This window comes from Paralichthys olivaceus, chromosome 7 (assembly GCF_024713975.1).
Source record: "Paralichthys olivaceus isolate ysfri-2021 chromosome 7, ASM2471397v2, whole genome shotgun sequence".
Classification (NCBI taxonomy): domain Eukaryota; kingdom Metazoa; phylum Chordata; class Actinopteri; order Pleuronectiformes; family Paralichthyidae; genus Paralichthys; species Paralichthys olivaceus.
Genome location: NC_091099.1, coordinates 8,154,887 through 8,168,447, shown reverse-complemented (window position 1 = coordinate 8,168,447; position 13,561 = coordinate 8,154,887). Strand labels below are relative to the sequence as shown.

Genomic DNA, 13,561 nt, shown 5'->3' with positions numbered 1-13,561 from the left:
TCTTCTACGTCTTCTTTATTTTATAGGTGCATTACTGCCACCTTCTGCTCCGGAGTGTAGATCAGAAAATAGACTCACAATCTCCAAGTAGTCAATTTAAGTTTTGTTATTATTAGTTACAATAAATTCAATTTATCTAACTTTGATATATTTATTATTAATTTTATTCATATAATATAATAGGCATCACAGTCATACAAAAAAAGCACATGAACATACATTTATTACAAATATCACAATCCAGGAAACAGCAATTTCTCAATAAATCACATCTTTGGGAACTTCAGGGCAAAAGTCCTTTATAGATGTTTTAAATACAGCTCACAACTTATTCTTTACAATCATGAAGTTCATCTCCAACCATGGGGACAACCATATCATTTCTTTCACTTGCATGTGTAAGGTGCTCCAGGAAATACAAGGTGGCAAACAGGGAACAGAGCAGTCATTTGTTATACTGAGAGATGCATGTTATCTTAAATAAACCATTCCAGTATAGTCTCAATGATTTTACAGACCTTGCTCATGCAATTTGGTTGAGTAGAAACTCTTTTATAAACAATTTGACTTAAATAAATTTGAACGTATTCAGTGTTTTTAATTTGAAATGTCATTCAATTTTCTTTTTAATCATACAAACAGGATATTTCATTAAATCGCAGTCTCACGATCATCTTGTCACCCACTTCCAAAAATAAATCTCCTTCGGTCAACCCAGAGATGCTTCAAGTAAAGGATAGACAGAAAGACAGGTGGAAAACACATGATTGAAGACACAGGGAGAAAGATGGGGAAAAGAAGAGAGCAGAGAGCAGTGCAGTGTTATGTTAAGGACAGAGGGAAACCAGGTTTCACAGTCTGAACCTGGTTTTCCTGGAAGATAAACCTCAAGTCTGAAAATTGTTTTGATGAGATCAACCCTGTGAGAAATCTCACAAAGAGAGCTGTGATTTGAAGCAAATGAAATAAACACATTTTTTCTGTACTGAACCGTAAAAGGTCATGTCACTGTTTCTTTGCAAATTCATTTCAAGTGTGACCCCATCTTAAGACTGACTCTGGGGTGATTAGTAAACTGATAAAGAGTAATGACAATTCACATTTTTTTTAGAAGATTTACTGATCAGGTGATGAAAAAATGTCAATCAACAAGATTTGCTGCACTTTTCAGCCAAGTTTCTACATCAGTGTTCAGCTCACCATCATTTACAATACAAAATTAAATCACATCTTGTGGATTGAAAACAACGTCTTCATACAGACGCATGTGTTTGTGATCACAAACTAAAATTAAGACTTTGTAATACTGCTGCAACCAAGCAATCCATAAAAAATTCAGAGGTGGGTGGTGGTAGTTCACAGAAGCAGACTTCCCTCACACTGGCTCCTCAAATATTAAAATTGGGGGAAAAAACATTTCCTTTACAGATCAACTCTCTGTAAATCTGAATCCCTGTGTATTTATTGTGGTTGCAACATACATATGTAAAGATCAACATCTGAGCAAAGACTACAGCACAAGAAGCAGCAGGGTCAGCCATGCTGAAAATCAGTTAGTCCTAATACAGATTCAAGTATGTATTTTTTTTTACTGTTTGTAAAACAAGAAATAGGTAATTTCATTTATCTCTTGTTTCACAACTGATTTGATTTTTACCATCTTTTGTAAATAAATTCAAATCAGAAAACTGCACTCTAGGAACAATCCTGCAAATTTGAAGTTCTCTTACACAAAGAGTCAATTCTAGAATATATTTCTGATGGCAAACACCCTGCACCGGGCGATCGATCAGTACAGACAGTGAAGCAGATTAAAAGGAGAGGTTTTGGTACAACCTTGAGAAAAGAGAATGAAGATGCTACCTCAAGAACAACACAATTTGAATATCTATAACAAAAAACATTACATGTGTGATACATCTCGGATTTATCTGTACCTTAGGTTTAATACTGTACTGCAGGCTGCATTCTTTCCAGCTAACCAGCCCTTTCAGATTTGCAGACGTGTGCATGGGGGTGATAGGATTAAATAGAAGTAGCCTCTGTGCTGAAAGCGCAGTGGGATCGTTGTATCTGAAAAGATGTGTGATAACTTGACGGAGGGGCTGCAGATGAGAAGCTGGTTATGTCTGTAATCTGGTAAAATAGTTTCTGCTCCTCACACTTGCTCTTTTTATATATTTTTTTAAATCTTACAAACACACAAGTTGAAGATTCTTGGCCCAGCTTCTGCAAGCATGTGTCAGAAGGATACAAAAGAGGAGATACAGGTAAATGAGGGATCCAGCTGTGGTTCGATTCCCCTCCTCTTATTTCCTCTCTTTTTTCTCGCCACCCCTCCATCGTGGTCTCCTCTGACCAGAACTCACAGTTCTGGCGTCATCACAGAATTGTGGCACCATCCTCACAGCCCCATTTGGTGGGAGGGGATTAGAGGAGGAGGCTGTTGGGCTTGTGTGTCTCTCTTTACTGGTGGAGGGGCAGGAAGTGTGTCAGGAGACATGTGCAATGAGTCTTACTCGGGTCTGGATGTCCTGGCGGCACAAGGGGCACGTCTCTAACTGTAAGGCACACTCCATACACATACCACTGGAAGAACATGGAGGAAAAAACAATATTAAAGATCTTATTATCCATTCAGAGAAAGTGCTGGGCAGAGAAAACGTCATTATTAATGCAATAGTAATTATTGGTTCACAGATTTAATTTTATATAAATAAAACAACAATATCAAGGTAATAGATGATTTTTAAAATCAAAACAGGAAATGTTTTATTTACAAGTATTTAGTACTTTGTAGAAACAGCAGGTGGAGCTTTGAGTCTTGAATAAGTTTATCTAATTCTTCTTGACAGATCCTCTCAAAGCCAGCAGATTGGGAAGTGCGTGTCCATGAACTGTCATCCTCAGCCTCTCAAAGTCTTTTTTTATAAATTTGCAAAAAAGTTATAAAGAACATAATCAGATGCACACATACCCATGTCCACAGGGCCGCAGCTCCGTGTCTGCCATTACGTCACAACACAGTGTGCAGCAGTTGTCTCGGATGCTAACCTGCTTTAGTAAGGCCAGACGGCGATGTCTGGAAAACATACACACACAAAACAAATGAGTATTTCCATTTACAGACATCTATTTAAATCTGGTTTTCTTCTGTGGACTGAAATAACACTTTAGCACTGCAGATTGACATAATAAAAAAAAAGCTACATGCTACATAGAGAATGCAGTTACACTCCCTCTGTGTGTCTTGTTAGCAGAGCTTCTCTGTTCTTCATTTTCATAGCCAGTCTACTCGCACTACTCATTTCACAAGCCTTGCTAAAGGGATGCAGGCAATGTGGCCAAAGAAGCAGCTGTAGGTGTTCAACAAGTAAATTAATAGGAGAAGTGGCAGCTGCTGATGAGGAAGTATAAAAGTCTAAAGGCCTGTTCTAATGTCGAGTGATGAAAAAGCAATGAAAATGCTCTGTACACTGGAGAAACCCCAAACACTGATTCATGTTTGTATCATGTCATACCTACGAGTGTAACCCTGTGAGTAAACACATGATTCACTGGCTATAGCGAGACTGGGTAAGACTTCAGATTGCACATGACTTTCCCAAACTGTCAGTGTGTCGTCTGTTTTATACACAGTCATAAAAATCACTGCAAGGACCAGTTTTACTTGGTACCTGGGTAGGATGATCTTTTCACTGGGCAGCAGTGAAGCAAAGTCGTTGAAGGTGCTGAACTTGACAGAGGGTGGGTGACGGAAAGGCTTGGCCCCAAAGTTAAACTCACACTGCTGGTATGACATAAAGCTGGCTGCAGCGAAGAAACCCGACCTGACAGAGACATAGGTAAAGGAAAAAAACATGGGGGTTCAGTTGAGAGAAGGAGGAATAGATCAGAGAAAAGCAAAGCAAGGAGGGTAAAGGGAAGAGAAGAAAGAGAGAGGAAGGAAGTGAAACCAGTGGTACAGAACAAAAAACAATTGGAAAAGGTAACCGAATTCCAGAGGTCACTGTGTGGACTTACGTGGCTGATGAGAAGACCTGTTTCTCTGGTGGCAGCTGATGTCCATTTAGATAAAAGATCATCTGCTTCTTGCTGAGGTCCAACAAGAAGCCAATGGCATCTCCTACACATGACACAGATGCAGTCTCAATATGCTATTCCTATTATCCCTCCATGTGGGAGGTTAATAATTGGTAATATTGTGTGTGGGCACTAAAAATCACACTCAATCATCACAATCACACTTTAGAGACACTAAAAATAAAAAAATCAGTCTCTAAGCAAATGGGTCTGACAGTTAAAGCAACACCATGCAACCTTTACAGAGCAACAGCGCCCTCTGCAGCAACACATGGTGTTTAATTCTGTTTCCAGGCAATGTGTTCAGTGGAGCTCTGACTGCGTACTCCCAATCACTGAACTGAAACGCAACCAAGCGGTGGATATTACCCATGATGCCCAGCTTCCTAAACCAGAAGAACTCTGTTTAGAATTCCTCATATTTTAGAAGTTTCTTGGATGAATATTGCAGATAAACGTTGGTTTTTAATGACTTGTAAGTCTTTTTAACTGACCTACAGTTGAGGCACTTCTCTTCAAATTGTTGAACCTGATTCTGACAATTGAAGTTGCAACTATCAGTCGGTTTCACACTATTGACAGAAGATCGTACCCACTCACCAAAGTTTCATAGAGCAAGAACAGATATTCAGGAAGAGTGGGAATGAAAGAGGAAACATTCTCCATACTCCAACCATCAAACTCATTTTGAAGCTGCTGTTTTAAGGTTAAAGTTGCATGGTGTTGCTTTAAACGTGTCTCCTCTGATGTACTTTTAAAATTTCGTTCTCATTTATGATTAATAAATGAGTAGTCCTACATAAAAACTGTGTGTATATGTGTGTGTGTGTGTGTGTGTGTGTGTGTGTGTGTGTGTGTGTGTGTGTGTGTGTGTGTGTGTGGAGTATACCCTCTTTCCAGCAGGGGTGAGAGTGAGGTTTACTGCGAGCGTTGTACCAGATGAGCTGCCTGCAGCCATCGTACGCACATGAGTATTCATCATCTCCAATTCCGTATCCCTCCTGTGGTGCACACAAATATACAGAATACTTAAGTTAGTGTCTGCAGAGAACAAACATATAGAAAGATTCAACATTAAAAACAGACGAGGATTACATGGTTGAGGAACTTGCTGTCCTTGGTGGCCCATCCAATTTGCATCACACCTGATGTAATGACTGTAACCTCATAGTACCACACGCCGGAATCCACGCAAAACGTACAACGTACGCTCTCAAAGGACGAGGCGTCACATCGAGCCTGATGGTGGGAACAAGAAAAAGATGAAAATTAGTTATTCAGAACACATTTATATTTGGGCATTGAGTAAAACGAGTAAAATATCAGCAAATCTATTGATTACTTCTAACAATAGCCACATTTATTCTAATTGTGGTAATTGTAGAGAGGAGACTTCAAACAGACGAACCTCTAGTCCAGAGGGAGAAATCTTAAGGTACTCGCTGACGTCATTGCTGTTCAGCATGGCGTTGATATTAGTGAGGTTGACCTTCTCATAGGTGAACTGACGACCATCCTTAAGAACTGGACAAACAACAAGTGACCAAATATTTTCACATTTCTTTCTCACATATACCTGATGATATCTGACATGTATATATCTCATTTTAGCACCTTATAATGTTTTATTATTTTATTATAATGTTTTATTTTATTTTTTTGCACCTTATAATGCTTACTTAATTTTTTTGCACTAGTACTGACATTTGTACTTATTGTTTCATTTGCACTAGTGTATGTTATTGTATTTTTAGGTACTCTTATCTTTTTTTATGACACTTGCATGTTGAGTTGCTTGAGGTGCCTGGGATTTAAGATTTTCATTGCCAACATGCACGCTGTATCTGTTGTGCAGATGACAATAAAAACCTCTGAACTTTGAAAGGGACAGGCCCTGTCTCTTCAGTAAACATACAGCTTTGAAAACATAGGGGCTACTCACACAAATTGTCAAGGCTCCACTGTGAACAGAATCCAACCTGCCTCTTCAAGTAGTCGGGTTGTTCTGCCCATGACTCCAGGACAGAAAGGCGATTACTGATACAAGACTCGGACACTGTCAGTTTGTTCTCACCTGAGGGCAAGAAGCAAGTGTGAGAGAACAGTGTGAGAATTGTGTGAAAAACTGACTAAACATTTAAACATTTTAACATCTAAGTCACTTTCTGTTCTATTTTGTATTGTTTGCATAGAAGTAACTCATGTTCACCTCTCTCATCATTAGTTTTTTGCTTTTTGAAATGGCTTTATGATACAGTGAGTGAACTTACTGGTCTGGGAGAACTTCTCCAAAGCGATGAGAGCAAACAGCATGACAGTGGGATGGGCTTCAGAGCTCTGCAGGAAGATTTACAAAGAAAATGGACATCAGCATTTGGAATTAATTTAATTACTTTTCATGCAAACACACAACAATTACACAGCTGGTGTTAATATAACACTAACTTCTGTTGTGGAATTTACACACAAATCATCAGTTTTTTCTGTCCTTCCTTTGATTTTCTCAACAACCAACACATTCGATCACCTTAAAATCTGCCATCGCTATTTTTTAATCAGTGACAACACAGAATTTTGCTGTGTGACCCTAGTTGTTGAGAAAATTGTAGGTTAAAGAGACAGACAGAGATTTAGTAGGATAAAGCCATGTATCGACAAGCCAGATTTGAAAAGGGCAAAAACAGTGGATTAAAATTAAGCAATCGAGTGTTAAACCTGTCCACAAAATAAGTCATAATACAGTCAGCAGACTGGGTGTGTGTATGTTTGCTCACCAGACTCTCTAGAAGATACTCAAGGGTTCCAGGGCTCAACAGTCCAATACTGGCTGGTCCTGACATAGAGAACAAAATTAGAGAGGTGAAAAAGTTAAATTTACTTCACTTCTGGTCTGTTTCTGTCCCACCCAAACAAGGAATTATGTTAAATTTACTTGTTTCCCAGCAAAGTAAATGTATAATTGTGTAATAATCAGAAAGCTCTGTGTATACCTTACATTATGTCCTCAGATGCTGTTTTTCAGCATTATAATGAAGTTAAAGAGAGAAACATTCTAGTGAATCATCTATCCTCAGTTTCTCTATACCTGTTTATCAGTTGGTTTGTATTTTAACCTCAGTTTACAGTATTAGCTGTTTTCCTAACTTTGAAGTCAAGCTGCTGCTTGATTTTCAAGAATATTGCTGTTCTGCATCTATTGTTTTGACATAAAGATTTTCTGATAAAATAAATTTACCAACAAACGACAACAAAAACAGCATCAACATCAGATCTTACTCTTGGTAATAAAATCCTACTTCTTTAACACAGGGTTAGGAATTGAGCAACGATTAATGCAACATCCTTGTAAGTTGACTAACACACACACCTTTTGCTTTTGCAATCAGTTTCTTTTTTTTTTTTCCAAGAGTCTACATGATCATGGTGAGCAGGTAACATAGCAAACCAGAAAGTGAAAGACCAAGAACATTGGAAAAAATAAATCGTGTTTAAGTGTGTAAAATTGGACTGTACCGGCCAGTTTCTCTGCCAGACATCCCAGGACAGCTGTGGTGTTTCTGTGTTTCGCAGGATTTAAAGCATCCTGTTGTGCTACAGCCGAACTCAGACTCAACATGTCAGAGAGTTTCTGCAAAGCATCCTAGAGAGGAGATAAAGACCAGTTACCCTACTGAGGGTCACATGCACACAGTTTCAATAAATAATAATGACAAGTTTGAGAGGATGGAGATAAAGGATCTCAAGACTTCAAAGTCAAAGCAGGAAAGTCATGTGTGGGGTAAAATACAGTAGGGAGGGGGGACACACTCAAATGTTTGTTCCACTACCCCTGTAGGGAAAACTTAATGATATAATGCATTCACTTATCCCTTATCCTAACCTGACCTATCAAAAATATTCATCCCAAAATCAAATTCCACTCTGAACATCAAAAGCTAGGACTCCAGTGGACCTAGATTTTGTCCCCATAACAAATACCCATGTGTTGGTGTGTGTTCAGTTTAAAGGGTTCACCAGGATACAAAAACAACCAAACACATGCTCTCTATTGCTAGCAGGGAAAGAGAGAGGTGATACTACTAAGAATGTAAATAAAAAAGCAAATAAAAATTACTTTATTAACAGGGACGAACTCTGCCACTGACACACAGAAATTCCAATCAGCTATTATTATAAACTTGATGTTAGCTGTGTTGTCACCACAACATGAATCCTTGTTCTATAGTTGTGGGAATGAGCAGTGACAAGCTCAACCAACCATAAGTATGAGGATAAGCATCCTCCTGTGGTTGTTCATATTAAATATTGATATATATATGTGTAAAATACTAACCTTGGTGGGCAAGGGACACTCATCCAAAAGAAGGGTGATCACTGCAGGACCAAGCGGATCGTCCAATGGGATAACTCGAATCAGAGATTGGACGACCTCCAGCCAACCATCATCTGAAGGAGGAAAGAAGAAAGGTTTAATGTGAGATTCAAGTGACTGAATTCATCTAATGACTCACATAAATCCTATTATATACAAGTGTGATACATTACTCTGGCTGGCTGAATAAACAAAAATGAAAATGTTTTATTTAAACATTGTCTCAATATTTAATATTACTTATTATGGGTTCAAGTTCATTCAATAGACAAATGTATATTCATCCAGACATAGCATCTTTCAATCTCACAGTACTTAAGGGAGTAAGTCTTATAGTCATATATTCAGTATGCATTTCATTTTTTGCTATAGTTTATTATCCTTTGTTAGTAGGTTTGTCTGCAGACACTTCTATGTGATGACATTCATGCTAATGGCTAATATTCTTCCTGAACCATGAATATTTGTCCTGGTGATGTCACCAATGTGACATCACATTTTTTATTTCTCAAGCTATCCCTGCTAAATTCCACATAGTATTTTCTTTTGAGGAACAATGTTTGGTAAAACCATATGAGCATTATTGAAGAATTGATAAAACTAACATTATATATTGTATCTGTTTGCATATACAGGACAGTCATCGAAAGACAGATGCTTCTCTTCTCTGGCAGATTTCTTCATGATAAATAGCCAAATGAAACCAGATAACTCAAAGATTACTGAGCAGTGCTGAGTCAGTCTCTTGCATTATGAGCACTTGATGCAGCACAAATGGAAAAAATACCCATTTCCTGTCCATTAGGTGACTCAGTAACAAACACGATATCCTTAACCACATCACTTATGAAAGCCAAGGGGTTATAAATAATGTATCATGGTGGCAGAAAAGTGACTGTGTGGCTGACTTGACTTGCTGCTTCGCTGCCTTCAGAGTTCTGTATCTGCACTGCAAGCTAATACCCAGCTTGGTTGTCAAGCCACACAACACCACTCCATGTTGAGCGTCTAACACCATATGTGCATCACACAAGGCCCAAGCTACCACATAAGCATACACACAAATACAAACACACACACACAGCATTAGAGAATTATTGACCATATGCAAGAAAGCAAACACACACTAAACCAAAAACATATGTTCAAATACACACAAACTCAATCAAGAATCAGCCCTGTCAGTTACTGTCAGCAAAACAGAGAACAGCAACTGCAATATTCTATTAACTTTCAACAAACCAAAACTCTATTCATACAAAGTTTATACAAAGTAGTAGCCAACACATGATGTCTGCAGTCTAGGTCACGTCCCTTCCCGAGGTGATGTAATGTTCCTCTAAGCTGGGACAGTGGGTGTGATGGAGAAAAGCTGAGGCAGCAGTATTGCAGCAGGATATTAAGCAGCACAACACAGGTGATGTTGCAGCCTCTTTCCTCTGTTTCTCCAGTTAGACATGAAAAGTCTCTTTTAAACCTCATTTAAACAAACTCATCCTACTTGTGTAGGATTTATATATATATTTATATTTTGATCCTCAAAGCTGTGTCTTTTGTTAACAACAGCCTTGCTCATTGTGTGTTCTAATTTTCTTACCTGTCTCTGCCATCTCATGCAAAGTGATCATGGAGTAGGGCGGCTCTTGATCACTGAAATAAAACAGACCACAGAATATGTTAACAGTCTGGTTTAAGAGCGATTCCCTGAATGCTATATATCTCAGACTCAGCTGTGTATTTAGTGATACGTCTGTAATAAATATACTTGCACAACTTGATACCAGGGCACTGCAACTGGTCTAACTGCTAAAATTCTAAGTGCATATCTATCAACATGTAAATCACAAAGGTATTTTAAAAGTCTTTGATTAGAATAACTTCATGATCACGAAGGCTGGTCTGCTTGTTATAGTCCTCTCTCAGCAGAATGAACTCATATGGTTCATATTTATTTTAGTTAGTTGAGGATTTTGGTAGAGTTCACAACAAACATTCTTCAAATACAGCATTTGAATTTAACTGTACAGATTCTTCCTCCACCCATCACTAGACTTACTTGTCTACAAGTGTTCTGATGACAGCCAGTGTGTCCAGCACCAGACCATCCACGTTCTGCTTCTTCCGCCGGGGCTCATGCGGCCCTCGTCCTCGGCGCGGGGGCCTGACTGGATCCCTTGGCCGACTGCTCCTTGCCTCACCTGCGTCAGAACCTACACCAGTACCATGATCCGCCCGTCTAGCTTGTCCTCTGGTCACCCTCGTCGATCCGTGGTGATGGTCCTCCAAGTCACTATCCTCCCGGCAAACACAGCTGTTACCCATGATTCCAGTGCTGGAGACCACACTGGCAAGGGTCTCCCAGAATGGGGGAAGGGAGTTTGAGGAGGAAAGGAAGAGCAGAACCTTTGCAAGGCTCCTGCAGGCACAGAAAGTGATCCAAGCTGCTACTATCATATCATCTGGAGGGCTTGCTTTAGGGGGACTCTTGCCCCAGTGGGCTGGGTGGAGTTACTGACAATGATCATAGTGTTGCCAAGCAGAGATGTAGGATTGTTTGGGGAGTATTAACGTGTGGCTAGTTAAATGGACCAAGAGTCAGGGTCGGGTGATGCATTGAGATCAGCTCTGAACATCATCAGACAGATTCAGGTCCAGCTGTTGTTCTGGGCACCCACAGCTGCGGAAGCAACACAAAGAAAACAGACACACAGTGAAACTCTGCACATGAGTTCTGATGACTTGTATATTTAACTGTCCAACAGCCGATCGTGCTCTGCAACAAGAAAAGCTCATGGACGTGAGACACACCACGTGATAAGGGTCGATTCCCAAAAGAAATAAAAAAACTGAAAAAGAAAATCAACATTAGCCACTTAGCTTTCAATTTGGCTGCAGTTTGAACCTAGATTTCCGGTGGACAGTCACGTTGTACTCGCATGATCTCGTTATTTACTAGATGTTTAAAAATAAATTAGCCTTGTTGACAAAACAAGAGCTCTCCGGTTAGACAGCTAGCAAGCTAGCCACCCACAAAGCCAGCATTGTGTTATCACACTTCCAAATAAAAACAAGTCCCACAAACTTGCAGGTATCAGAACTTTATTTTATCCTAAACACATACTTACGTGTTAGCATGTGAGCCAAAGTACTTCATTAAACAGGTAGCCAACGTTGTGTAGCGGCTAGCGCTAGCAGTTAGCCAATTAGCGGGGCAATCCTGCTGTCAAACGACGCGAGTTAGCTAACGTGACTTAGCCGCGAATCGAGCGTGTGTGTGAAATGCCGGGGAAGTCCAGTCCAGGGGCACGAGTGCGCGACCCGCCGATATTCCACAACACACGTTACACATAAGTCCGACAGAAGCAGGTTCACGTGACGATGAGCTAACTCCTCTAACGTATTTTAACGACGCTGCACCGCTAGCTGCTGCTTGCTAAGTTCCGTAGCGTTGGCGGCTAACAGGCTGCACATCATCAGCTGTTGATGCGGAGGAGGAGGAGGAGGAGAAAGATTTCTGATGAAGACTCAACGTCAACACAGAGTCAAGAGACATTTATTCAAATCAAACTCTTCTCTCATACTTTCCGTGACACACGAACTTTATCCAGTCTGGGATTTGTGTTTTGTTTTGTGTGTGTCTGACATCTTCTATTGTGAAATAAGTTTTAGGAGAAGAGAGCCTCAGAATTAAAGCGATGATAAAAGTTATGACAGTATTATTACATCAGATGAAAATGCACTGTTTATATCAAGTTGCTTGAATTACTAACACTAAGGACCGCCGTGTTTACATCAGGTGTTTCACTGCACATTTATAAGATTAAAAAATGTCAACAAATATAAGGAATTTAAGGTTGAAGTCAACCAGATACTCTGAAGTCGAATTGTCCTAAGGTCAGTGAACGCACTCCTCAGTCAGGAGATTTACAAAAAACCTCAATAGGCTGCTTTCATGAACTGTGAGAGAAATTGTGAATGATTGAGACAAGTTCTATTAGAAACTAGAAGTTTAAACGTGGTGCTATAAAATACATGCTGTCATAATTTTAAACTATGTGAATCGAGTTCAGAATAATTGTTGCCAGAACAACAAGACACAGAATATACAGAGGTTATCATGCAGATGAGGTGTTTTGAGACACATTTATTTAACACTAACATAGTAACACTAACCCAAGGTCATTCAGGTCTGTGAATCAGAAAATACAGCAGAGAGGTGGGCTGAGAGACAGCAGAGTCCAGGTCCATGTTCCAGGCTGCAGTCCATTGAACTCTGTGTTATCATGACCATAATATGATTCAACAAGTCCAGTTCAGTTTGATGTGCAAACATTCAGGCATCTGAACTACCAATCAAGGCATAGGAAATGTTGAAAGAATTAAGTGGCATCCACATTAGCAAAGAAACAGACACTGACAGAGAAAAAAGTTCTTTACATAAAGTAATGGAATAAAAACTGAATTCCCAGATTTTAATCAGTTTAAAAATGTCTCATTGAGTTTAAAGACTGAATAAGCTCATGTGGTCTGACATAATGCTGTAATTAAAGAGCTTTAGCTCATTCAAATCAAATACTAAGGTTGTCCTCACACTGAATAGGCATTCTTACACTGTTAATTTAGACTAGTGTCCTCTAAACTACACTTCAGGTCAGGACAGGACAGAACAAAAGGTTTTCTCATGCATATGTATTTAGATGGTGTGATATAAATTGGGGCAGTCATACACTCGGCTCCGGTCCAGGGCTGTGTTGAGGGAGGTGTCACGATACGGCCCAGTCCTGCCCAGCTCTGCAGAGAATTTTTGTGATTTTGGGTGGAAAGTACACGGTGCGGTTTCAAAGGTTGGCGGGAGACGGCCGTAGTCACTGGAAGAGGTTCTGTACAGGGGGTTCTGGTGCTTTGTTCTCAGCAATGGTTTCCCTGTTGGAGTCATCATGCAGGAGAACACCGGGTTTCCAGGGCTGGCACATGTGTTTTCTACCTGCTGCTCTTGAGAGGCTGACATCTCTGCAGCACCTGTAGAAGATATCAGAATTCTTCACCAACCTCAGATACAAGATTACACAAAACACGTCTGTGAAAAAATCATGGTATCTGCACGTC

At 39.7% G+C, this 13,561-nt stretch overlaps 1 protein-coding gene across 1 annotated transcript; it reads right to left on the bottom strand.

Moving 5' to 3' along the window:
• Nucleotides 1-141: 141 nt before the first annotated feature.
• rspry1 (ring finger and SPRY domain containing 1) lies at nt 142-11,955 on the bottom strand. Its single transcript, XM_020079152.2, has 15 exons — nt 11,581-11,955; nt 10,512-11,132; nt 10,053-10,105; nt 8,417-8,529; nt 7,597-7,723; nt 6,858-6,916; nt 6,354-6,420; nt 6,026-6,157; nt 5,492-5,607; nt 5,179-5,322; nt 4,973-5,084; nt 4,024-4,126; nt 3,678-3,830; nt 2,978-3,082; nt 142-2,589 (listed from the first exon to the last, which is right to left on the bottom strand). The coding sequence occupies exons 2-15, from the start codon at nt 10,907-10,909 to the stop codon at nt 2,493-2,495; spliced, it is 1,779 nt and encodes a 592-aa protein (XP_019934711.2). The 5' UTR covers nt 10,910-11,132; nt 11,581-11,955; the 3' UTR covers nt 142-2,492.
• Between the last annotated feature and the right edge of the window lie 1,606 nt (nt 11,956-13,561).

Bases quoted from the DNA above. Each gene is read 5' to 3' on its own strand.
- rspry1 (XM_020079152.2), bottom strand. From the start codon at position 10,909: ATGATAGTAGCAGCTTGGATCACTTTCTGTGCCTGCAGGAGCCTTGCA. The intron at 6,917-7,596 runs GTACAGTCCAAT...TCTCTATGTCAG, and splicing joins TCTGGCAGAGAAACTGGCCG to GACCAGCCAGTATTGGACTG. The intron at 3,831-4,023 runs GTAAGTCCACAC...TGTCTCTGTCAG, and splicing joins CAGGTCTTCTCATCAGCCAC to GTCGGGTTTCTTCGCTGCAG.